This window comes from Volvox carteri (assembly GCF_000143455.1).
Source record: "Volvox carteri f. nagariensis unplaced genomic scaffold VOLCAscaffold_25, whole genome shotgun sequence".
Taxonomy (NCBI): domain Eukaryota; kingdom Viridiplantae; phylum Chlorophyta; class Chlorophyceae; order Chlamydomonadales; family Volvocaceae; genus Volvox; species Volvox carteri.
The window spans coordinates 171,520-196,956 of NW_003307568.1; the positions used below are offsets into that span (position 1 = coordinate 171,520).

The 25,437-nt window shown below is 57.2% G+C and overlaps 4 protein-coding genes across 4 annotated transcripts in view; 2 read left to right on the forward strand and 2 right to left on the reverse strand.

Annotated features, from left to right (window-relative positions):
• Positions 1-10,879: 10,879 nt before the first annotated feature.
• On the reverse strand, positions 10,880-14,292 carry VOLCADRAFT_92220 (uncharacterized protein; the record flags this gene model as incomplete). The annotated part of the gene is made up of 7 exons (XM_002951708.1): positions 10,880-10,944; positions 11,074-11,101; positions 11,673-11,806; positions 12,876-12,972; positions 13,361-13,444; positions 13,998-14,008; positions 14,181-14,292. 7 exons carry the CDS (start codon positions 14,290-14,292, stop codon positions 10,880-10,882), a joined length of 531 nt encoding a protein of 176 aa, XP_002951754.1.
• A 755-nt stretch (positions 14,293-15,047) lies between these two features.
• On the forward strand, positions 15,048-17,968 carry VOLCADRAFT_92221 (uncharacterized protein; the record flags this gene model as incomplete). Its single annotated transcript, XM_002951611.1, has 2 exons — positions 15,048-15,068; positions 15,998-17,968. The coding sequence occupies 2 exons, from the start codon at positions 15,048-15,050 to the stop codon at positions 17,966-17,968; spliced, it is 1,992 nt and encodes a 663-aa protein (XP_002951657.1).
• Positions 17,969-18,884: 916 nt separating this feature from the next.
• VOLCADRAFT_75092 (uncharacterized protein) lies at positions 18,885-20,942 on the reverse strand. Its single transcript, XM_002951709.1, has 5 exons — positions 20,787-20,942; positions 20,606-20,708; positions 20,319-20,400; positions 19,926-20,004; positions 18,885-19,496 (listed from the first exon to the last, which is right to left on the reverse strand). The coding sequence occupies exons 1-5, from the start codon at positions 20,820-20,822 to the stop codon at positions 19,338-19,340; spliced, it is 459 nt and encodes a 152-aa protein (XP_002951755.1). The 5' UTR covers positions 20,823-20,942; the 3' UTR covers positions 18,885-19,337.
• Positions 20,943-23,477: 2,535 nt separating this feature from the next.
• Positions 23,478-25,437, forward strand: part of VOLCADRAFT_105183 (uncharacterized protein) — a gene marked incomplete at both ends in the record, with an annotated part of 8,528 nt that continues 6,568 nt past the window's right edge. Inside the window, 3 exons of the mRNA XM_002951612.1 lie at positions 23,478-23,682; positions 24,391-24,450; positions 24,969-25,121. Coding sequence (XP_002951658.1) covers positions 23,478-23,682; positions 24,391-24,450; positions 24,969-25,121 — 418 coding nt within the window. The remainder of the gene's footprint in view (positions 23,683-24,390; positions 24,451-24,968; positions 25,122-25,437) is intronic.

Consider the following 25,437-nt stretch of genomic DNA (forward strand, 5'->3'; position numbering starts at 1 on the left):
CCTCTGCCGCGGCGCCATCCACCGGAAACGGACCCAACCTCACGAGCACTAATACTCTGAGTCGGCCACTCGCGGTCTACAGATTCGTGTTCTTCATAAGCTAAGCCTGACCCGTAGCTTCTAATCCAGCCTGGTCAAACAACAGCGGCGGCGCATCCCTTTCCCGCTATTTTAAAACTGGGTCCGGTCTCTCCCATGCCTTTGATATAACAGAACTTGCGGCGGCTGGCTGTGCCTACAGTCTGACCGCGCGGAGCAATAGCTGGCGTCTGTTACTCACCGCATCGGCCCCCTCCGGGTAACTAGGTGCTCCGCCATTCTGGTGTCCTCCTTCGTCCCGCTGTTGGAGGATGTCCTCCAAGCCTTCTTGGCCTCCGCCGCGCGATTGCTCGCGCTCTGCCATCACTTCGCTGTTACTGGCGACCGATATGCCAGCAACGTCAAATCGCCTTATCTACTTTACTATTGAGCTGGGTCCCGAATACAAAGTAAATCACTATTTAAACAATTCAAAATCCCCAACAGACGACGTTCTGACTTGCGCTTGCTTGCACGGTTGACTGGCGAACTAGCGTTGTCTGGATTCAGCGCTTTGTTCCCAGCTAATCTTTGTAACGCACTACCGTATCAGTCACTGTCCTCTGGCCAATTCCGGTCTGCTCCTCCCGCGCCGCACTTGCCGTACTACACTACAGGACGAGCACTTAATCAACATGCATAGATTCTCGTCCATAGCCACATTCTAATGACGTCGACTAAACCCCTAACCAGTTAAAGTTTGATTACTTGTTTTGCTACCCTACATGCATCCCAACGTTTCATAATAAACTCCTAGATCGAGTCAAGAAAGTGAAAATAACATCAGGATTATCCATTCTAAACAAGCTGCTTATACAGTCCATCTATAGCTTCAACGGCGAGTTCGGATTTTGTCTAGACGGCCAAAGAACATTACCATTACCGCTTCCTCGTACGCTAAATGAACGCTGCGTGTGCGCAGGAACTAGAAACTATCATCGCGTTTGCTGATGCGACTCTTGCGCGCGGCTCAAAGGCACGGAAGCGGTAAGGAACCGGTCTCAGCACCACATGCTGAGCACCACCATCTCGTGCCCAGCCGATCGTCCCGCACCGCACACCGCGCATTCTCCCGTCCTTTCGGCTTTCCCAGGCCGATCACGCTCCTCAACAGCGCACCAGCGCTGCTCCTGTTGCTCCCCTTCGGGTCTCTCCACGCCATCCGCCACGATGGCTCGGCTGCGCGAGGCGCTAACCAACGCCCGGGATCTGAACGAGGCCCTCCCCGCCATCCCCCCGGGTGAGATTGCACCCGCGCATACCCGCCCCCGACACGGAAGCGCCACAGGGAAGACACAATACACGTGACACCGGAGAATGGGAAGGGAACGGATGGGAAGGGGGATAGTGGAAGGGGCTGTGTACTCCATGGGCAAGACAGCTGTGATGTACTGCGCTGCTGCTGCTGCTGCTGCTGTTGTTGTTGGCTGCAGGGCGGCTCATTCGTTGTGCCAACCCCTCCTCCACTCGCGCTGAGGATGTCGAGTTTCTGTTGGGGGAGCTGCGGGTTCGGGACCTGGTGAGATCTGCTCCAGGGGGGAATGGAAACCCCCTTAGGTCGGGGGTAGGGGTGGGGGTGGGGGTTTTCGGCGCTCCGTGCGGCGGAAGGGGGTTGGAGAGGGTGGCGTTACGCCCACACCGTCCTAGTGCGGGCCTCCCCTGCATACACATACATACATACATATATACATACATACGTACATACATACGTACATACATACGTACAACGTACGTATATGACCTCCTGTCTTCATCACCATCACTGTCACCACTACTATCACCACCATCACGGCCAGCACCCCCTTGTCGTACGCATGAGCAAGCTCCCCTCGCCACACAAACCACCCAAACCACCTCATCACCATCACCACCACCACTGCACTCCATATTTCTTATGTACATACATATATACACATACGCATATATCCCTGTGTATGAACCCTCAGATCGATTTGCGGTCGGCTGAAGAGATCCTGGAGGACGACGGCGGGTCGGCCCTGATGGGGCGGGCGGTGACTCGGTCGTACCGGAGAGCCTGGCTGTGGCCGGGGAAGGTGAGGAGGGGCATTGGAGCGGGGGAGGTGGAGTTGGGACTTTTGATGACGATGGGGGGAGGGGGGAGGAGGAGGGGAGGAGGCGGGGAGTCGGGGAGGAGGGGAGGCGGGGAGGCGGGGTGGGGGCCCTTCACTTTCACATCGTGGGAAATTTAGACCTGACAGACCGGGTCGAGGGGAGACGCTGGTCGCGGTCCCGGTGGTGTGTGAGTGGTGTGTGAGATATTTTTTATCCTTATTATCTGCCGGGATGTTTACTTTTTTTATTATCGTACCTAGATGTGATGTTGTTTTTAGTCTACATTGCGATTTCAACGTGACAAAGACGTGAATTAAAGTCTAGTCGCTACAGGTAACGAAGTCCCTTATCCCTGCCGCATTACCTCTTCCCTTCCGGACCCCTGGGGGCCCCCCACTGTGGAGCAGCTTTCCGTCCGCGAGAGTGGAGCTGCCGGCGCGCTTACCACCGCTACTGCCGTTGCCACTACTGCCGTTGCCAATACACCGACGGCGGCAAAGGCGGTATCCTCGCCGTCGCCATCAATGCCACCATCGCCATCGCCGCCACCACAACCCGTGGCACCGGAATCCACGATGACGACGGAGTGGCCGTCAGATTCCGTTTTGGGTTCTACGGGGGTCGTTGCATCATCCGCGGTTGCGACTTCGACGGTAGTCATGGAGAACGGTACGACGGGTACGGCAGGATCCGTCGTGATGGCTGTACGACATAACATTTCTTTGCTGGACCGCGGGCGATACTATGTCAGCTTGGCCGGTCGCATCCCAGCCACCACCACCACCGCAGCGCTGCTAACCAACTTTGTAAATAAGCCGGCAGCGCGGTCGTTTCTGCTGCCGTACGTGAATGGCGGCGGCCTACCGATGCTGTACGAGATGCTTTTAGAGAGCTCCCGACCGGAAATTCGGCAGGTAGGAGTGCGGACTGGGTTTGTACGGCTGTGATGTGATGTGTGAGTGGGGTGGGAGTTGAGGCAGGGCGGCGCTGAGTGTGGGGTTGTGGGAGGAGGGAGAAAGGGAAAGCGGGCAGGGGACTTGCCGTACTCGGGTATCAGCGAAGTGGAGAGGTGGACGATGTCGGTGTTGGACATTACCTGATACCAAACAAGATGAGGATGGGCAGGTCAAGAAGAGGAGGAGGAGGAGGAGCAGGCACAGGGCGTGGATGATGATGACGACGACGATGAAGAGCGATTATCTTGTGTACAAAGGGGCTGTTGCTTTTCTGCTGCTAAGAGTAGCGCTGCGAAAAGCACTGCTGCTACAGCCGCGACTGCCCCCGCTGCCCCCCCTGCAGGTGATGGAGGTGATTCTCCGCGCCGCCGAGTCCCGTCACTGCGCGATGTTCTTCTGCCGGGCGGGGAAGGACCGCACGGGGCTGGTGGCGGCTCTGGTGCTGGCGGCGGCGGGGGCTACGGAGGAGCAGATTGTGGAGGACTATGCGAGGTGGGCAGGAAGGGGGGGCTCGCTGTCCCCCTGCCCCATTGGAACGGGGGACGAGGGGCGTGTTGCGCGAAGCAGGCGGGGGTGGTCAATGGGAGGCTCCAGGCATGTAGTGTATGGGGTAGCATGTCACCCGGGGTGCCCTCGTCGCTTTCCCTGGCGTCTTTGCGGCCTCTCCTTGCCCTGTTAAACAACACCTCTCCACTCCCTTCCTCTGCAGCGGCTCTCGTTTCCCTGAATGCCCTTCTCCCCCCTCCCTTTCCCGTCTCTTTCCCTCCACTCCCCTCCACTTCCCCCCATCCGTCTATCTCTGATATCAGCAACACTCGTCTGTGGTTCATCTTCCCCTCCCCCTCCCCCTCCTCCCCCCCTGCCTTAGGTCGGATGCCTACCACCAGGTAGCCCTGGCGGGTCTGGAGAGCCGGGAGGAGCTGGCGGGTTTGGACCGGGCGCAGTTTGAGAGGGCTCCCCCACAGGTGATGCGGGCCACCCTGGAGCATGTACGGCACAGGTACGGCTCCCTGACGGGCTACTTGACGCTGGTGGGTTTTGGACCCGACCGACAGCGGCGTCTGCGGGAGCTCCTGACTGGTGACTGGTGACTGGTGACTATATGAGGTCGGCGGGAGGTGAGGGGCGGAGGCGGAGGCGGAACTGTGGGGAACATGGGGACGAGTTGTATATGATGCGGCGGCGGCGGCGGCGGCGTAGTAGTAGTAGTAGTAGTAGTGGTTCTGGAGAGCGCATTTGACTGTTTTGAGCGTGAGCGTGAGTGAGCCTGGTTCGGTTAGGCCCCTATCTGTAGGGGCTGTGCGGCCCCACCCACCCGTCGGGGTCCTCGAGAGAGAGAGGAGTGGCGGGTTCCGGGTTTGGAGAACTCCGGGACTTGGTTGTGACCGGACAGGGCACACGGCCAGGGCATGGGGGCGAGGCAGGACACGCTAGCTCACCAGCTTATGTCAAGGAATGCGAGAGTGTGTGTGTGTAATAGGTAAATATGTTGAGGACCCTACCCCTACGGCCGGTCGGTATTTGGGCCATACAAGGTTGGTGGCTTTTTTTAAGGAGGGCCTTGATTCGGGTTTTATTAGTGGTGGAAGGGAAGGGCCCAACACATTATATAGTTTGTGGATTTCGCTCAGTGGTGTGCCGCGTTTGGGGTGTACAGCCCATGGATGATTCCGCTCTCCAATGGCGGCCCGGTCGATTCATCGATTCGAGCATTGTTTGGTGACTATGTGCACCTGCTACTAGTGCTGCTACTGCAGTTTGGCACGATTTAAATCCCGGAAGATTGCACATTTCTGGCACATTCATGTTAGGCTGGTTGATGCGGAAGGTACCGAAGAGGCTTGGGAGCGTGTTTGTCATTACACTTTACACTCCAGGAAGGGTAGCTAGGCTGGTTTGCAGGTTTTAGGGTTTCACCTTGCTGGGTGCCTGGGTGGTGCCGTACCTCCCCGGCTCTCCGCGTCACCCGCTGATGTGTATGTGGGGCTCTAGGGGGGTCGGGGAAAGGGGAGGTTAGGAGTTCTGCTCACAAGACTATATTCGATTCCTGGGCAGACCCCTGACATTGTCGGGTGCGTGAGGTTATGGCTAGCTGCTGAGATGTGGAGTTGAGGTCACAGTTGATGGATCGAGATTCGCACGCTTGATTGGCGGCGATTGCTGAACCCTCCGTCTCTTCGAATGTTTGGGTGACTGGATGAGGAGGGATCCTAGAAGGCAGGATCAACCGCCTTGGACTTCCAGTTCGTATGGCGAAGTACAGTGTGGTAGTGGTGGACGGTGCATAGAAATGACAATGCAGAAATGACAATGTGTTCAATTCTCTTCTCACCCGCTGCCGGTCGCGACACGACACACATACCGACATACAGACGCACACACACAGGAAGCACATTAAACGGATCTTTCCCAACCCACCAGACCGCAAACCTGGGATTGAAAAGCAAGGAAGGACGCCTAAAGAGGACATCTTGCAGCGTTACGTGCGTACATGTATGTATGTATGTACGTACGTACGTATACATCCGGGGTTGGTAATGTGGGCGGCCGTTATGGTCCCCCTCCCGGGCAGTTGTCCCCCCCTTGCTACAGTGTGGGGTAGGACCCATGCGACATCACTCGCTCCTCTCTTCCATCAGGCCACATGCGGCGTGGCTGGAGCTGGCCGGTTCCACGGAGGGTGTGGTCAGCAGGCGCCAGGGGCCCTTGCATGCAATTATTATGATATAACAGGCTGTTGTAGCTGTTGGGTCGCGAGCTGAGGGTCCCCGAATCCCTCTCTCACAATATCTCATTCACTCCGTCCTGGGCGGCCATAAGGCCCTGTCTCATAAGGCCCTGCCTCAGCTCTTTGTCTCATCTCGATATGTACCCTTCCTTTAGGAGTCATACGTTCATCCTTTCCAGCCAAGGGGATCAAACCCGATAACTTCAGAACATTCGACTTCGCAAATTAACTGCTCTCTTCTTCGTGAACATGCAAATGCATATATATTTGCAGTCCTGCCTTCACCCCTTACAACCCAAGCCATACACTGCCACGGCAGTGAAACGCGGGAAAACATGGGGAGCTCAGGAGCTGTGCTCAGGAAAGCAGCAGCAGGGCGCGCTGGGTCGACGATGTGTATCAACCACCTCAATCAACCTCGGCTTCTTTGCCCTGCCTTGCCCTGTCCTGTGTTGACTTATCACGCCTTCAGGCTTGACACCCCCCCCGGACTTTCCGGACCCTTCCCTTTCCCCCGCTTCCCCCCACCACACACACTGCTTGGAGCCCATTCAGCTCATGTTATCATATCCCATCACCCTCACACATCCCGCGTTACACAGTGCGTCTTTCCTCCTCCTCCTCCTCCTCATCATCATCATCATCATCTGCTATGATCGCCAAGTACACTAAAGTGGCTGTGTCATCACTCACGCCCGGTGGCATGCAAGAAACGGTACCTCAGCAGCCTTAGCCTACACCGCCTCCTACCCAGCCAGCCGCCCTGCGTCGGCCCCGACGCGGACCCATGTCGACTGCTGCGTCAGCAGAGGCTTCCTCCATTTCTCCCCACACCTTATCCTTCCTTTTCTTACTTCGATGCCCTTCACATCTCCCTCCCGAAGACTCTCGGGCTCTCGTTCTCGTTCCCCTCCTGCCTTCCGACAGGTCGCTCCATCCTTCAACTCACCCAGTCATTATTAGTATTCATTACTTATTACTATTATTAACACCTTGTGCAGAGCCATTAGGGTTGTGCGTGTTGCACGGTCCGTACGGTGCTGGCCCAGAAGCACCGCGCAGCTTAATGCCACCCATCTGCGGCTCAATCACTCTCCTCCTGAGGCGGCCGGGGTACCGGCTTGTAGTCAAAGTTGTACAAGTCCACTTTGCTCTTGATGTCCTCCAGTTCGGCCTCCAGGGAAGGGATGTCCGCTTGTAAGGGTGCATGTCTGCGTCGCGGCCCTCCTGAAGGTGGCGCTGCTCCATCCTGCAGACCGTACCGGCGGCGCATCCGCTCCAGGGGGTCCATTTCCTCAACAAGGTCCAAGCCCCGTGTCGCGTTCTGATGTGTGATGGGTGAGAGTTTGGGATGGAGCAAGACTTGGGCTTGGAGATGATGGTGATAGTGGTGAGGCGGAATTGGGGTTTGATGGGTCGACGAGGGATGGTGTTCCCGGGTGCTCGGGAAATACGGAGGGAGGTGCTATGGGGATGCGCTAACGAGAGTCACATATGCTGGGCTTGCCTGCAGCTGCCGCTTGCTGTCCACAAGTTGCGCCAAGGCCCACCATCCTCCTAGGATGAATAGAAGCAGAGGGCCCGAATATGCTATGAAGCTCATACGTTGGCGGGGCGGCATTTCGTTCGTTTTCAGGGCCAAAATCGATGTAACGTTTCCTACACCACCAAATAAAACTGAGCATTTGGCGAAAAGTTATCAATTATTGAACGCCATTACGAATGAACAGTTGTTCGTCCGTCCGTCGTCGTACAAAATGTATCGGATTTGCAACCTTGGTTCACGCTCATACTGTTCATGCTTACGCGTACTGCAAGTGGAAGGGATCGTGAAAGTCTTGCATGACACTTAAGGCCTAATATCTGACGATTAGTTTGACCCTTTCGATCGTGCTATGGGTGTTGCCCTCTGAACGGAACTACTACGCGACATCGCCAGTGATCTGGCATCAGTGATCATGCAGACAAATACAGAAAAGCCCCAGAGCCCATGGAAGCTCGTGCTGATAGGCTTACTGGCCCTTGCTTGGTAAGACCTGTGCTAGTACACGAGCGCGTAGAACGCATGCAAGCTATGTCGCTTTGGCTCCTGTTATCACCTGACCCTGGGCACTTTCCTCGACATCTGGGACATGTAACAGTGGCTTTCTCACGATGAACTTCCACCACGTAAGTTTCCGCCGCTTGGAGTCTTATGATGCTTGAACCCGCTAGCAGCGGCCACGGAAAGCTTGTCGGGAGGTGGAAAACGCCACGTTGTACGAAAGCCTTGGCTCATGCCGCTCCCTGGGGGTTGCAGATTTTGCGGACGACGCACATCCACCTCTCTCTCGCCCAACACCACAAGACGACGGCCTTTTGCGCTTTCGCTGGCTGCAAACTCGGCGCGGACGGCTTAGCATTCTCAGGTGGGCACCCGCACCACGACGCTCCCTTCCTTTTCCCTGATAGTTCTGGTCGCTGTGCAGTCCCAGATCGGCGTCTCTCTCGCGGAGACGCGTAGTGGCGCCCTCACAACAGTACTTTTTCCTGCCGGCCTTCTCTAAAGTTGGGTCCAGCAGCCCTCCACATGCACCCGCCGTCCTGGCCCCGCCCGCCTGCTGTGTCCCACCCAACCCCGCCCGGAGACCACCAGCTGCCAGATCCTTCGCGAGGGAGCTCTTGACTTGGCCCTATGCCCGCGCGTATGCTTTTGCCTCCAACTGTAGACCCGCTGCCAGTGGTTAAGACGGCGCAGGAGGAGCTGGCGGAGCAGAAGTTGGCCAGCACCACAGCGGCCCTGACAACCCGCGTGTGCGGCTCGCCGGCAGTGGATGGGTGCGCTGGGTTGCGCCGTGGTGGTGAAAGGAGGGAAAGGAGGAGTGGGCATCACACGCCGCAGTCCCCCTCCCCTATGCCTATAATGTCTATTCCTGTGCGGAGTAGTATCAGCTTCACTCGTCTGTGGTTCGATTACGCCCTCCCCCCTTTCACCACCTTACAAGCCCTCCAAGCAATCCCAGTCACATCATAATCCGCGGCCGAAGGGGTGCCTCACCCGGGGACATCGCCAATAGTAAATCCGTTACATCTTTGCGCGTGTCATTTTTCATGCCATACCTCCGACCCGTCCTCGCCCGTCCCCGTCCCTCTTCATATCTTGCACCCCCGCTCCGTCCTTGCTTTTTTCATCCCCTTCATCTTTTCATCCCTTTCTTGCCCTTCCAAAAGAAATCCCCTTCTTGCCGCCGCAGCTACGCCCACGTCGTTCCCAAGTGCCTGGAAGACTCCCCGACCGCCAAGTGGTGGGCCGAATACTACGCATCCGGCGGCAAGCAGTCGGACCTGGTGGTGCACATTGAGAAGCAGGCCGACTACGACGGCTTAGCTGTGTGAGCCTGGGCAGCATACCGAACTGGGGGTCACTGGCAGGCCTGGGGATGGTCCAGAAGACGTAGAAGTAGATGAGGATACACGGCTAGGGTTCTCGAATGGTAATAGAAGGAAGGGAGTGGGCTACAGAGGAGGTGGTGGGAGTGCGGGGATGGGGTTGGAGATGGGCGTAGCAGTGGCTGAGGTAGGGCGGTGGGAGGGGGATGGGAGGGGGGAAGTCTGATGACGTGACCGGCGGGGAGCTGATCTAGTGCAGGGTCTGGGCCTGTGTGGTGAAGCCTGGTTGCAGCGGAGAGGTACGGTGAGCCGCAGTACGCGTCGCTCTGCTTGCCCTCCAGGGGTCGTTCCCTTACCAGAGACCCTAAGACTCTCACCCTTATTACAGCGGCCTCCGTGACGACGGCCCGGCCATGTTGGGAACTCCTTCCCGACCGCGTCCATGTGTCCATGTGCCCTTCTTCAGGTATTGGGGCATCAATAACAAGAAAGCCACGGTCGAGGAGTGTGCGGAGCACTGCAAGAAACACATGCCCAACACTGTGGACGGTGGGTGGTGCGCATGCATGTGTGCGTGATTACGTGTGCGTGTATGCATATGTATGTTATGATGGGCAGTTTCGATTTTTGATCAATGGACGACGTTACAATGGGGTTTCAGTGGGAAGGCCGGTACTGTTGCTAGCCGGTAGCACAGCCACACATCATGATTGATAGCAGTTACCGGTACCATAGGTGGTGACGTTATGTTGACATACGCAGAGAGATTCCCCTTGATAGCGGCGGTGGGGTTGGGGGTGGTCGTCGGCGCAGGTCCCTTCAAGGCGCTGCCCTGCAACGCCTTCGCCTTCTGCCCGGACGACGTCTGCTTCGAGCCGGATGCCCACCACCACACTAAGGGCGATTGCTGGCTCAAGTTCACGGAAGGCCCGGCGTCGCCCGAGGTGAGGGTTGGGGTCAGGGGTCTGGGATAAGGTGTCATGGGGAAAGGAACATCAAGGCGCCTTGTTCGGTCGGGAGGAAGGGAGTGGGTGGGCGGAGGAGTTGTTATTGTTAAGACCTGCTCTGGTGTGTGTGTCTCCTCGGCCCCATCACGGATTGAGGAGCTGGAACCACCTCCGTGCTCACTGCTTCACTCCTCTTGTCAGTTGTCTCCCGCCGTGGTTTACGGGAGCGGCCCCTAAGTTATCCACATGCTAGGACTCCATAAGCGAGCAGGTATCGTATCTCCTCATGTGGACACGGACATAGATGTTGGTTCATTGCTGTCTGCGGCAGGTTAACATGCGCGGAGTGCTGCCTGACACGTACAGACGGCGGCACCCGCAGGCGCCCACCGCGGTGCAGTGGCAGTCGGGGGTGCTGCTGCCGGCCGGCGTCCAGCTGACCAACGGTACCTGGGGACCCCGGTGGTCGTGGTGAGGGCCACCGCCCTTGGAGGGGGAGGGCAAGAGGGCGCGATCGGGGTGGTCGGGGTGGGGTATGCGCGTATACCGCAGCAGCAGCGGCGGCAGCGACGGCGGCGGTGGAATAATCTGGAGGGGGGGAAACAAGGACCTGATGGTGATGACCATGTGTGGCAGCCAGCCTGGCGGGATTTGCTCAATATTCTTCTCATTTGATTCAGCAGCCGGTGCGGCCGGGCTGTATATGCAACGGCTGGGACGGGGGGTAATCAGCTGGGCACGAGGCCGGAGCGGCGGGTACGTCTGCCGGTCGGGGAAGGAGGACCCCGAGGAGCTGTATGTTTGTGTGTGTGTGTTATATTCGTCGCGGTGTGAGGGAGAGGATAAATGCAAAGGTCAAAGAAACGACTGCACGGGGAGGGGAGGGCGCCAGCTTGTCTGGATTATCTGCTTTGTACCCCACCTTGTTCTGTGACCGCTTTATTTGTCATCTGCGGGGGCGAAGGTCATGGCGTGGACGGGGAGTGGGACTGGCGAGCGGGGTTGTGGTGGTAATGGTGACCACCCTCGTAGGTAGGTTGCCACTGCTAGTAGGTAGGTTGCCAACACGATATGTTATATTGGGGTGCCAACACGATATCTGGGAGGTCAAGTCAACACGTTTATGGGGGACAAGTGCTCTGCATTTGGGCAGCGGACGGGGCTGTAGGGCCCCAGAGCGGACCGAAAGGCCTCCTGACTTGGGCCAGGGCCCTCTGACTTTGGGGGGAGTTCTGGGGTGGTGTTCCTTGTGCTGCTGCAACACCTCGTTGGTCGCTTAAGGCTCTGAGTGGGGTTACAAAAGTGATCAAGCCGCGGCCGCGGCGGCTCAGCGAGCGGTGGGCTAACAGAGCCTTTCATGCATCGTACGTACCGCTTGGATGGTATGGGGTAAAGACAGGCTTCGTTTTGCGATCGAGGACGATGCTTGTGCGCAGGGGAAAACAATTGCGCAATATGTCAAAACGCGCATCGAAATGCCAAACAGGGAGGGCACTTCATGACCAAGACGGAAAACAGGACCTGAATCATCAAGAGAGCACCACCACCACACGGTAGCTCTAAATCCCCACGGGTCCAATGGACGGATTGTAGCTTGGCCAGATGGAAAGAACTGGCAAGGCACGCTTGCTGTGTCGATGGGGACAAGTTGCGGCCTGGAGTTGCAGAAACGAAGGTGGGGAAAGGTGGCGGTTGGGAGGTATATTAAATATGATGTGCTTGCGTCTTCTTCACTGCCATCACCGCAAAGATCACGTGTCAAGATCTGTTTGAAATCGGTAAAAACCCCCCGGCTATGTCGGAGCTGTGTCGATGCAAAAACAGGGGCGGAATGCCAATGCCCGAAGTGCATACGGGACTTCTGGCGCGAGGTTGTACGCCTGCAACGTTTTGCCGCCGGAAAACCCCCCCGGAATAACACCCTGGGCATTGAGGCGACAGCCCCGCCTGTAGTAAGCCACATCGTTTGAAACGGTGCTGCAACATCACTGCACATCTCGCACATGGACACAAACAAGTTATATAAGACATATCAGCACAACTCTCTACAATGATCAGTCCACACGCCACGTCAGGGAGCTGCCCGGCAGGGGCCCGAACCACAACTGCGATGGCCCCCATCACCACTTTTCGCCGCCACCGGCAACGGCCTTTGGGGTGAGTCAAAGCAGCACACCGCACACTAGGCCCTGCGCGGAAGACTGCGCAACCCACGACGGTGGAGCTCCTCTGTCGACACCGGAGGACCCCTCTCTTCACATGCTGCCAACATGCTCCCCTAGGGTCCGCAATGATTAAGTCCCATCTGCGGTTGTGTTTCTAATGCTGTCACCATTTGTGTTCGTTTGTGGGCTTAGCGCGGTGCACGCCCTAACGAAAGTGGAGCACATGGAGCCGGCTGCGGCCAGCCAGGGTTTCCCCCGCAGCCCTTCTCCCACACTCCCATCAGGACTCCTGCTACTGCTGTTGCATTGCTGCTACTGCTGCTGCTACTGCCGTCCACCCACTCACTAGCTCCCTCCCACAGCCGTCCCGTGGCGTAGGCAACTAGATCCCACTCCGCTGCTGTCTCATATGCCCCATTGTCGAGCTGCTGTTGTTGCTGCTATTGCTATTGCTGCTACTTCCCATCGATCCTGGCCAGGAGCGAGCCAACAGGTCGCCTCCGCACTCCGCGGCAGTCGTGCAATCCCGGCTGGTAACAATACCGTCCCCGTGGCTCACCGCGACCCCGACCCCGGAGCTGCCGTCCCCCACGATGGAGGTACGGCTGGCTGCCTGGCCGAGGACAGTAGCGCGGACGAGGCGGCGGACATTGCTTCTGCGCGAGGCGAGGAGGCACGGTCCGCACCAGTGGTGGTGCTGAGCCCCGCGGCGGGTGCATCCGCCCCAGAGTCCGCCCCCGGCTCCGGAACTACTCGCGGACTCCAACCCCCACCCACAGCGTCTAGCCTGGCTGGTTCACCTGCCGTACACGCCGCCTCTGCTACCTGCCGTACGGCCTCGCTACCGCTACCGGTCCCCGTGCCTATTCTCCTGCAATTAAAGCTGCTATTCGCCCTGATGCTGTCTCTGTTGATACTTCTCCTGCTAGACTCGTTGTTGTTGTTATTGTTGTTGTCGTTGTTGCTATTTCGGCTGCCATTGGCACCGTTCCTAGTACCGTAAGTGTTTTCAAAGCTGATGTGCGTTTGCAGCGGTGCGCCCACCACGGCCACGGACAACGGGACGTTGATGACGGGGATGCCGGGGACGGGCACTCCAGGGATGGGGCAGTCCACCGCCACGCCGGTCTGCGAGGAGCGCAGCATGGATGGACGGGAAACTTGGATACGACAGAAAGAACCCGAACCCCAAACTGCTGAAAGTTCGGGTTCCTGCCAAATGCACGCCGGCGAGTCAGGAAGTGGGGAAACCGGCAAATGGGACGATTCATGGGACGCCAAGGAGACAAGCACAAGCACATGTGCGAGCTAATGCACATACACACATACATACATACGTGGATGCGCCTTTAAGTGGCAAGAGACGATGGGCCGTGAACCCTGCCAGCGATATTTCCCACAGTCTGGGACACCAACAACCTCCTCCTCCGAGGGGCCAAATGAACCAGCACGAAGTCGGGCTTCTGCTGACATAGGTGGTTAGGTAGGTAGGAGGTAGGTAGGTAGGGTTGGGCTGGCGGCGACGTGAGAGCCGCCCTCCCAAGGGGTGGGCTGTTCAGGGTGCGGAGGGAATGAACCCTTCTACCCCGCCTTTTCGGCCCCCTCCTCATTTCGGCCCCCTCCTCGGCCCCCTCCTCATTTTCCTGACCGCTTCAGCTATCCCTCTCCTCCACGGACTCACCACTAGGCCCCCTGGTGGCAGCCGAGGGCCCCCCGCCGCCGCGGCCGCCATCTGCAGCTGCGGGCCAGGCCCATGCTGCCTCTTCAGCTGCCGTATCAGGCAGTACGCGACAACCGTATGTACGACGGCCAGCACCGCCGCCGCCACCATCAGGTACACGATGACTGCGAGTACCAGCAGCACCAGCAGCGCCAGCCATGTCACCGCAAAGCCTTTGGCCAGCAGGTGACACGGGCACGTGGGTGAGGCCGGAAGGCGGCAAACAGGCGGTGGCAAACGCACAACATGGGAACATGGGAAAGGGGGAGAGTGGGACGGGAATGTCGGTGGGGGCCAGAATGTGCGGGTAGCTAAGTTGAAGCGCTGCGGAACCGGATGTTATCCATCCCTGTTTTATCCATGCAAGTTTCAGATCCCAATGCCCTAGGTAGGGGCCAAGGTAGGGGATTAAGACAGCGTGTTGCCCTGTTGGGATGTTTGGCAGGAGGCGTGGGCGGCAGGTTCAAACATCGTTCGGCCTCCGTTCGGCCCCAAAGGATACCATACAACTGTACGGATCAAGCATGATGTAAAAACATGATATGAACTAAATGGCCTTTGCGGGATGAGGAATGCTTCTTTGGCGGTATGGCTGGCAGCGAGGGTAAATAAGGTACGAGATTTGGGTTTTCAAGGTACGAACAAGCACGTCTTGTTCCTTTTTCCGACTTGTGGACGATGCGTTTGGCGACAAGGTTCCGTGAAGGGTCATGGAGCATTTGCCAGTGCCGCGGCTTACCGATGTTGAGCCGATGCAGCGCGCAGCAGCCGCAGCTTTCGCTGGAGGGGATATCTGAATATGGCGTGCGGTAGCAGCAGATACGGGGATTCGGCCACTGCAGCGTGACGATAATTCCTGAACGCCACCGAGGGGGAATAGGTTAAATGGACCTCTGCCCACGTCGCGAGGCTGTAAATCGTTCGGAAGGCACAGCTGTGCCCTAGCATCAACATAATGGAAATTGTCCCGATATTTGCTGGATACGAATATGCAAGCGTAAGCTAAATATAATGAATTGCAAGCACGGCAAGGTAAGATTACACGGCGCAACACAATAGAGACTTCCCTAATTCGTAAACTGTTCCACGAGTAGGGAAAACGTTGCACCGCATTAAGGCGGCTTACCGATGACACAGGTAATAATACTGGATAAAACAAACACAGCAAAAAGGCTGTAGAGCGCCATAGCGCCTGTAAATGTGCCTCCATCGGACTGGAGGCCTGAGCTCGTGCTATTACTACCATGTAGGCGTCGTGTGAACCTCAGCTCATAATCTTGCCATTGCTCACGGGGTTCGTCAAGTCCCGCTGACACAGGTAGAGTCGGTACTGCTACAACAAAAGTTACCATCATGACGATGACAAGGCCCGTTTCTGATTTACGCATCCTAGTTAGGCGATTCTAATACAAGGGCAGTAGGTCATGACGCTCACACCTGATGTCACATCTCGCGATTATCGTTAACTGTATACTATGACCAACCATGTATTTTATTGGCATTTCGTTGTGCCTGAAACCTATGGCTCTCAGCAAATATCTTGCATAAGGAGTGATGGCTAGACGAAAAACGGTCTGAAATGTTTCCGTACCTTGAATTGCGAGACTCTCATACAGGAACTCGGCGACAGGTGTATCAACATGTCCTTCCAGTACGAGGAATAGCATATGCTTTGACCATTCGGAGCTTCGTTTGAAGTGACCCAAGCACCTCACGGCCGAAGCATTAACGCTTTTCACCCGCACGTTTCACACGTTTCAGACCACGTTTCAAACCAATTCCCAACTAAAACCACGCCAAAGTGCAAGAAAAGGGTTCCGTCGTGCCGTCGGCGTTCCGAGCCGTCCTTGACGCCGCCGGCCGGTGGCATGCCAGGCCTGTCAAGTCCCGCGTCATGCAATCCGCGCAGCCGCATACAATGTCTAGGCACCCCGCATGCTGTGGCCGGGTTTGCTCCGAAGGGAACCGTAGCTGCCGGCTCCACGCAGAGCCCCCTGTTCTGGAGTAAGGCCTGCTTCTGCAGCAGCCAACAAAAGGCGACGCCGACGGCACGGACGGCAGCGGCGCGCTTCGGGCGTGGTGGCATTGCCGAAGAAGCCGCGGCCAAGGACCCTCCGTTTTCCCAACCTGCCAAACCCACCGAATCAACTGATGACGGCGGCAGTACTCAGTACAGGCAGGCACAACATGAGCAGCCGCAACAGCAGCGGCGGCAGCAGCAGCGGAGGCGGCAGTTCGGCCCGGAACCACCTCCTCCCTCAGATCCCGCGGGGGTCGGCTCTCGAACCTCCATGGCGGAGAAGGGCCCTGCGCCATCGGTTACATCTCCGTCGCCGCCGACGGGCAGGACTGGCGGCGTGGCGGAGGCAGCAGCGGCAGCGGCAGCTACTGCTCCAAAGCGGCGAGGGAGGCCGCCTAAAGCCAAGGCGTCGGAGGTCAGCATCGCTGGCCCGGCGCCGCCGCCGCCGCCACAGCAACCAGCGCAATCCTCAGCAACGATACCGTTGGCGGAGGCGGCGGCGGCCGTGGCGGCGGCCATTGTCCCTGAGACCAGCAGTAACAGTAGCAGTAGCGGAAGCAGCGAGCGGCGATCCTTCGGACCTGAGCCGCCGTCACCTTCGCCGCCGCCCCGGTCTGACGGCGGCGACGGCATGCCGTTCCCGTTCACCCTTCCGGAAGACCCCCGCCAGCTTAACGCCGACGACATCCTGGACCTGCCCCTTCCTGACCCACGGGTCGGTGAGCGCTTCCGCCTGGGTGGCGACCTGAGCGAGCTGGAGGAGCTGGGGGAGGCCGCAGGCGTCGGAGGCGCTAGCAGCGGTGGCGATGACGGCGACGGCGCCGACGACGACGCGGACTTAGACTACGACGAGCTTATCGCGTTGGCGGGGCGGGTAGACGCCGCTAGTTACGTAGCTCGCGCATTTGAACGCGCCAAGCAGGGCTTGGACCCCGTGCCTGATCCTGCGTTGCGGGATGTGGAGGCAGAAGTCGAAGCACCCGCCGCGCCCCCGTCTCGGAATGTTGGGGTGGAGGGCCGCCGAAACACAGACGACGATGCCGACGACGACACCGCGACGGCAGCAGCAGCGCCGCCCTCTCCGCAACCGCCTTTACTTGACGCCGTCTATGTCGATGACGAAGTGGAAGATTACGGGGGTAACGCCCCCGGCGGCGGCGGTGGTACGGCGGAAGAAGCCCAGGTCGCGGCGCAGCGGCGGGTTGCGTTACTGGTGGATTTGCTGGCGGCCTCGGGTGCGGAACTGGAAGCCAAGCTTGAGGCCGCCGCGCCGGAGGTGGACGAGCAGCTGCTCGCTCTCCTGGAACGGCGTTACACCGCGGCACTGACGCTGCGTCAGGACGCCGCCGCCGTTGAGCGCATCGCAACGCTGTACCGGGCCCTGCGGTACATGTACGAACGCCGTACGTCGAGCCCTGCGGAGCGACTTCTGGACGACGTCCTCGGCATCTTGGGGGACGTGGAGCTGCAACCAGAACAGGAGCGGCGGCGCGGCGAAGCCGCTGCTAGGCTCCGTAACGCCTTCACTGGCGGCATGCTGGACGTGGACGTGTTCACGGCGGCGGAGGCGCTGGCGGAGGGCCGTCAGGCGGCAGCGGAGGCGCTGGCGGGCGAGCAAGTCTCTCTGGAGTCTTTCAAGGCGGAGGCGATGGGTTTATTGGACCATGCCCGGCGGGTACAGCAAGACACAACCTCAAGCTTGGAAACAATCGAGATGGAGGTTGCGAGGCTGCGGAGCGACGAACCGGTAACGTTGGAGGGCCGAGAGTGGCGGGTGAGGCTGGAACAGGTACGGCTGGCCCGGCAGGCGCTAGCTGAGCGCGAGCAGAGCATCTCGGCACTGGAGGAGGTGTTGTTGCTGACACGGGCAGTGGAGCTGCAGATACTGACTGGGCGGTTGGAGGGCATTTAATGGGATCGGCTAGGACGGCTGCGCGTCTTTGATCGCCCTCGTGCGTTCACCACCGATGTACGGATGTGGAGCTTAGTTATAGGTTAGGTATACGCACAGGGCCCGTGACGGGGTACGGCAGGCAGGTGGGAACTATTATCATTATTTTCTTGTACTGTGCTAAAGTCAGCTATGGGAGCAAGTGCCGACGTCCACAACACAAATTGCTTTAGGGGTGGGGTGGGGTGGGACGGGCAAGGGTCGGGATGCGCCCTGCGGAAGGCAAGGGTCGGGCACCTGTGGATGGCACCCGTGTGGGGGAGAGGTGGGTGTGGATGGGGCATGTGGAAACTTAAAGCGAAAAAACAGACTCTGCGCGGGTAAGTGGCGTCTGCCGCTTAAACGGAGGAGCCGCCTCCATGTGCTGCCTAATTTAGACTCAGTGATCGACTGAGCGATGAAAATGTTTTACTGGTCTGTGTGTGTGGTGGTGGGGGGGGACGGAAGGGCCTGTGGCGGACCGGAAGACCTGTCGGTGGTGATGTCGCTTTCCAGGCAGGGATAGACACAAGCGGAGTGGGAGCTAGGTGACGATGGCGCTGATGGTAGTGGTGGCGATAGGCGGTCAGCCGGACCGGACCGGACAGGAATGAGGTCAATTTGAATTAAGTGCGGGATGATACTTTGACCGGTCAGCTAGCTGCCCTAGGAGGCAGCTTCACTAAACTTCGCGACTCGAAAGAAGGGACGTAACCCAGGGGACGAAGGGACGATCCAGGTTGTAGTTGGTTTTAGTTTATTGTTATTTGCGCCTTCTGGGGCCTTCCGGCAGCTGCATCAGTGACGGCATAGTGATAGCTGCCTGTGCGGCCGCTACACACGAATATACACAAGTATAGAGGCCCCTGTAAGGGGTCCTGTCGGCAGATGCTGAAATGTTAGGAACATCGCCTACAACGCTTGTACGATAGCGTGCGAACTGGACGGCCTGTAGCCAGGAGCCCCCCGGGGTAAAACGCTGTACACGCACACACACAGTTGTCCAATATCGATATAATCGCGATAAGAGCTGAACACCGATACCTAGGACCCGTGTCTCTACTGAACATCTCTCTCTCTCTCTCACCACCTTGCTGCATTTCCTCCTCGACTGCGCCCTTACTCGAGCTAATCTCATCCCCCCTCATTTATCACGCCCTGTAAGGGCTCCCTTCCTGCCTCCAAAGCTGGGCATGGGGTGGGGGGCCAGAGAATGAGAAAGAGCATCGGAGGGCGCGTGGAAAACACCCTCATCTCTCCATCCAGCTAGTAGGGGTCCATCCACCCGTTCACTCATTCCTTCAGATTTGTCATCATTCGTTCACCCCCTTCGGTTCCCCACCATGAGCCGTCAAGTCGTGAAGCCGCCCAAAGATGCCCCGGGTCGAGGGTACATCGCCACAATTTGCTCCAGCTGCGAATCGAACCGGGGTGAGCTGATGGGCAGACCGAATTTGTGAAAGGGGTTGGAGGCGGTGTCCACGTACAGGGCGTGGAGCCGCCGAAAGACCTGCGCCCAACAGCGGGGTGAGCGGGGCGGACCAACACCACCAGAAACAAGGGGGAGGTGAGGGCGGGGGTGGAGTTAGGAAGCTCGGGGAGATCGAGGGGCGGAAATATCCGAATGGAGGATCATCATCATCAGCAATAGCAGCCACTCGCCACGGTAGAGAGACTTCTCTCTTTCCCCCTCCCCCGTCCCTTCCTCGCTTTCGGTCGCTACTGAGGCTCCTGGCAGCCCCTGACAGCCCCGGCAACAGCCGACTGGCGCGTAGTACTCACAACAGACCGACTGACAGACCGACAGGAACAAGGAACGTCTCTCCCTTCTTACCTCTTGTGTCAGCCGAGCCCTGCTCATCACCTCCACGTCGCCATGCGCCCCAACCCGACCCTGCCAGCAGCCCACTCTTCCCCACCCCGCAGCCCACACACCCACCCTTAACACGGCCTCATCCTTCACCGGACCTTCATCGTCCAGCAGCAACACCATCTTCACGTGTGTGTTGGTCAGGTAGCTGCCGTGGCACGAGCGGGCGCAGGAAATGGAGGGGGGAGCTTAGGGGAGCTGGCGTGTAACGGGGCCCGGGGACTCAGGCCCTAGGGTGGGAAGAGGGCCCCGGCAGGGGACTAAGGCCAGGAGAAGGGGAGGAGGCGCGACCCTTGGTCTGTTAGTGGTCTGTGGTGGTTTGTCGATTTCCCAGGTGTCTGTGGTCTGTTGGCTTGGTGCGGGTGCGGATGTGGGTGTGGGTGTGGGCGCGGTGGAGCTGAGGCAGGCGGCAGGACGGTTGCTTGTTCGCGGTCTCCGAGGGGCCCCGGGCCCCTCGCTCACCCGTACACCCGATAGTCTTCTGTGGGGTAGAGGAGGCCCAGGTAGGCGTCTTGGGAGTCAGCCGGGCCCCGCTTCAGCAGCACTGTAAAAAGGAGAGGTCGGGGACAGGAAGGGGGAAAATCCGTAGAGCGCGGATGCGGGGGAGGTCTTAGGACACACCACAAAGTATGGCGGCCTGGAACTGAAGACCTGGTTGGTGCCTTGCCTTCAGGATACCTCGTGCATAACGCAGGACCCGATGGGCCAAGCATATATTGTTAGCTCAGATTTATGGCACTAAGGCGCACCTTTTTCTTCCACGGCGTCCAATGCACAGTGCACGACATAATGCAACTTCAGGTACTGTTCGTCTGTGGCAGAATCCATGCTCCGCAGGTACATTGGATTGTTCTGAGGGTGAAAAAGTTGCGCTAGGTTGAGGCGTGCACGATGCCGGTTGACAGACGTCCGAGTCCAACATTGCCCCACCTGGGGCCCGATTAAGGCCACACAAGTAATGCCCATTATGGTAACGCTAACATATGAGGAATGCAGCTAAGCTTTAAAACTTTAAGGTTAACCCTTAATATGCCAGTTCATTGCCGACCTCTGAAATGTTGGGCATGGCTTCAGCAGCATCCTGAGCTAACTAATGGCAGCTGTGGATGGAAATAACATCTGGCTGTTCCGGATACAGCCGTAGGACCGGATTTCCGGATTTGCGGACTTCTTTCGGTTGGCCCTTCGGTTGGCAGTTGCTTGGTTGTACACACTTCCTGCGTTCTGCGCTGAGGGTCCCATGCAAGGAAAAATAACCTCATAACCCAGGGATTTTCAACCCTTAATGTGAAAAATATAACCTTGTTGTCCATTCTGACACCGATTTACTTCCGATGCCCAATCAGAGGTCGGCAAACGCCACGGGTACCACGGGTCCTTCCGTTGTACCCGTTGCAGAAATTCTTCATCACGGGTACTGCAGCCGTACGGCAGGGTGCAGAAATTCCCCCCAAAAGGCAGGTTTGCGCAGTTTTGAAGCTATAAACTTCATCATTAGGTTACCAAACCTTCCATTTTAGGGCGCAACAAGACAACTGTGGCTTTAGCAGCGATGGTGTACCGTAGTAAGTTTGGTACATCGGCCCGCAGGCACTCTTTCCTCGGCTTTTACCAAAAAAATTTCCATACAGTTATTCGACCCTGGCACCAGTACCCGTGACAGTTATTCAGGGTTTGCCGACCTCTGTGCCCAATGCCTGGGTGTGCGAAACGAGGTCCGCGCAAATGACATCTGCACTTCGTGACGTCCTCAAGTTGCCGTAACAGCCGGGCCTCAACCACCAGTGCTATGAACCAATGACTTACCATGTCAGCTGCTTGATGGTTTGCAGCAACTGCTTTCACTGCTTCAGCCGTGTGTGCACATTTGCCGTCCGAGATCAATGCACAAGTAATCAGCTTGCGCCCTAACCTAACCCTCTTAACGGGAGGTTACTGCTGCTGCTGCTGCTGCTGTTACGTTAGCTGATGAGCCCCCTTTCATGACCCATGCATGATGTTAACTCCCCCCTCTTTCGAAGTGAACCTGGCATCCCGTGAGCTACGTCGTCGGCAGCCGGTAGGTGGCGCACTGCCGCGTTTTTCGCGTTGCACCTTCGTGGTGGTGGGGTGGTAGGGGTGGTCTTGGACTTCTTGCAAGATAAACCGATTTCCTCGGCGGCTAAAAGGGCATCCTTAGCGCTGGTTTGGGAACGAATCCTCGGGTACCTATGGTATCTTCCTCAGCTTCCTTCAGGGCCAACTTAATCAAGTGTTGGCCGTAAGTGCAAGAGGTGCATGGAATCTGGGTCGTAAAATGCTATACACTGAGAGGGTTTGGTTTCCCATCTTACACCCACTGCCATTCTAGGGTTGTGGTCTCGGATTTCGAGCTCGTCTTACTGCGTTCGGTCGAGAAGACACGCTCCCCAAGGCTGTGTATCCATACGATCTGACCAATTCGTTCCTTGCGCTTGAGGAATGTGATTGACAGATGTGATAACTAACTTGCCATGGACCCGCCAACCAGCAACTCGTATGTTTTTTTGTCGTTTTTCTGACTTTAACAATTGTGTGCTATCGGAGGCTATGCGCACGCTTGGCTGTGTAAAGCCAACAGTGTTGTGCGGTTGGCGCTTGTGTAGGGCGTTGCAGATGAGCCGTTCGGGCTTCAGTGTAAATAGTAATACTATTACAAGATTTTCTTACGTAACGAAACGTGCGTAAAAACATTCGCGTTTGAGGCCTTGTTGGCCTATCTATAACTTGTTGGCCTATCTCGGGCCGTATTTTTGTTTTGGGCGAGACAATACTATGTTTACGGTGAAGAGACGATTTCGTTGAACGGATGAGCGCCTAGTCGGAACTGACCAGAACGGCCACAACTCATGACTGAAATGGGCAGCTGGTGTGCAACCACCTTCCGTTATGATGACAAAACGGTGTAATTCTTACGAAGTTTAACTGTTCATTTCACATCAGCAGGGTTTACCAATGTAGACAGAATGGCAAAATCTTCGAGTTCGAAATTTACATGTGTCTTGCAACACCTTTAAGCTCATACAACAAGCGCTTCCGAATTGTGTTATTCCAGCTGTTGTATTGCCGGAGCCTGTGGAGGCTTCTTGTAGTCCGGAAAATTTTAAAAACTAAAAACTCAAACAAAACGCTACGACCTGATAGAGCGAAACAATTACGGCGACGAGCTTTGGGCTTTACCGTGATGACGAAGCGGCAAGAGAACTATCAAAAATGTAACCCGGAATTGGGTCAGGTGATAATTTTATTTATCATAAAATAACATCAGTTTGAAGTATTGGGATAGCATTCTATATAAGGACGGCGTTCGTTCCGAGGAACGTTACCGCAACTGCGTCATCCGGCTTTCCCAGCGCCTGTACGAATCATGACTTTCGCAATCGAGACTTCATTCCGGAAGCTCGTAGGCGGGCTATCAGGGGCCCTCAGATCATCGGCCATCCCTTGACACCAGCTTCCATCCTAACGTCGGTTTCGCCTTTTTACGATAAGTACTCCTTTCAATTCTCTCTAAGTACATATTACAAAGTAGCAAAGGACTTCATTCGTGACGCTACTCGTTGTGCGCTTTTTGATTAAGCTTTTTACAAGCAAAGAGAAGAAATGAGCGCACCGCAATCGCTCGAGGTTACTGGAACCCCCACAGGAGGCGTTGACTCTCCGCACGCCGCCGCGGCCTCCCCCAAGCCTGAGCAAAAGTCCGTCAAGTCGACGACCGGAGCTGTCAGCAAGGCCGCGAAGGCCGCATCCGGCCACAAGGAACATCACAAGTACAAAATCCCGCTGGCCAGCCCGGATGCAAATCTCGGTGCGACCGACTTAACACAGCCCCGCCGCATAGCATATACATCACCTCGACCGGAGAGTTGGGAAAACTCCCCCAAGCCTTCCCCTCCGGATGACCTGAGAGCTGCGAAGGTCCCGAAAGCCAACATTCTAGCCAACCTGGCCAACATGATACACAACCAGTAGCGAACTGGAATCATGCTTGTCCTGCAGCAGCAGCAGCAGCAGCAGCAGCAGCAGCAGCCACATCACTGCTGCTGTAGGCAGCGGCAGTGAAGCAGGGGGAGCCTGCTCTAGAGCACTTGTTACCACCGCTATCCCGCGAATGTCAATATGACAATATCAAAGGCTTCTGGTGTGAGATATGTGTTACTGAGTACTTTGGAAAGCCAGGATAGCAGAGACCGCGTACTTGCGTTAAGGTCACCGCTGCTGCAGCAGCCGACGCGGCTCTTAGCGTTTACATATCGCCGCAGTCTGCATCTTTCCTCTGAAGAGCTCATTTCAGCGCGATTTTGCGACGAGAAGAGTGTTTCAGCAAAACCTTTTCAGATTGTCCTTCCTCTTTGCGTTTTTTGGCACATTGCCTCTGAATCTGTTCGTCTGTCTCCGTACAGCTGAGAGAGGAAAATGGGAAAATGGTAAAAAATGAAAAGACTCTCCATTAATTTTTTTGTTTCTTGCAAAGGTAATTGCCCTCTTCCTCCTGTCCTTCCTTCATTGCGTTTAGGAGTGCATATTGCCAACCGGCTGGTGGAGATCGGATGTACGACCTGCTTCGCCGTACCAGGTTGGTTGATTGGTTGGTTGGGTGGTGGTTGGGTTGGTGGGTCGGTGGATCATCGCCGAAATGGGGCAGAGGGCGGTTGGAAGGCGTGAAAGTATGGAGATGCCTGCGGGTGAGTAAAGGCGGGACGGGAGCCCGATAACGGTGTTGAAATGGTTTCGGAGAAGGAGGAGGGGGGGGCCGGACGACCATTAGAACAGGCTGGCGGGTTTGGATATTCGTACGAAGTGGAGGAGGAGCCCAAAGAGCATAGCGGTTAGCGTTGGATACTTTCAACCACCATTAATCCCAACCGAAACGGAGATCCCTTTGTCGTCCGGGTGCTCCCCACCCACCCATCCACCGCACCTCAAGCTGGTGATTAAACTTCCATTTCCTTAACAACCGCTATCACCCGCCTTCCATCCCCCGCTCACTTGCTAAAACTCTGCCAAAACCCCACATCCCCCCGCCTTGTCTTAGCTTCCCTCCCCCCTCCCCTGTCCCTCCCTCTTCCCCTCCCTGGTGCACCCGTCCACCAGGTGACTTCAATTTGCTGCTCCTGGACCAGCTCCTGAAGCAACCCGAGCTCAACATGGTGTGGTGCTGTAACGAGCTGAATGCGGGATATGCGGCGGACGGCTACGCGAGGAAGAGGGGTGTGGGGTGCGTGTGTGTCACCTTCTGTGTGGGAGGTGAGGGGTGCGCGGCGTGGGGGTGGGGGCGTGGGGGTTGGGTTGGGGGGTTGGGGTTGGGGGGTTGGGGGTGGGAGGTGAGGGGGTTGGGGTTGGGGTTGGGGTCGGGGTTGGGGTTGGGGTTGGGGTTGGGAGGGGACAGCACGCGAGGGCAATCCTGAACGGGCCCAAAAAACACACAGTGCCTCTTCCAAAGGGCTTTTTACAGGTGACGGCACTTGCCACCCTAAGTACGGCACGTACTTGCGGCACGTACCCTGTTGAGCTGTTGGTCAGCCCCCCCCTCCCCCCTCCCCCCTCCCTATTCTCCCCCCTC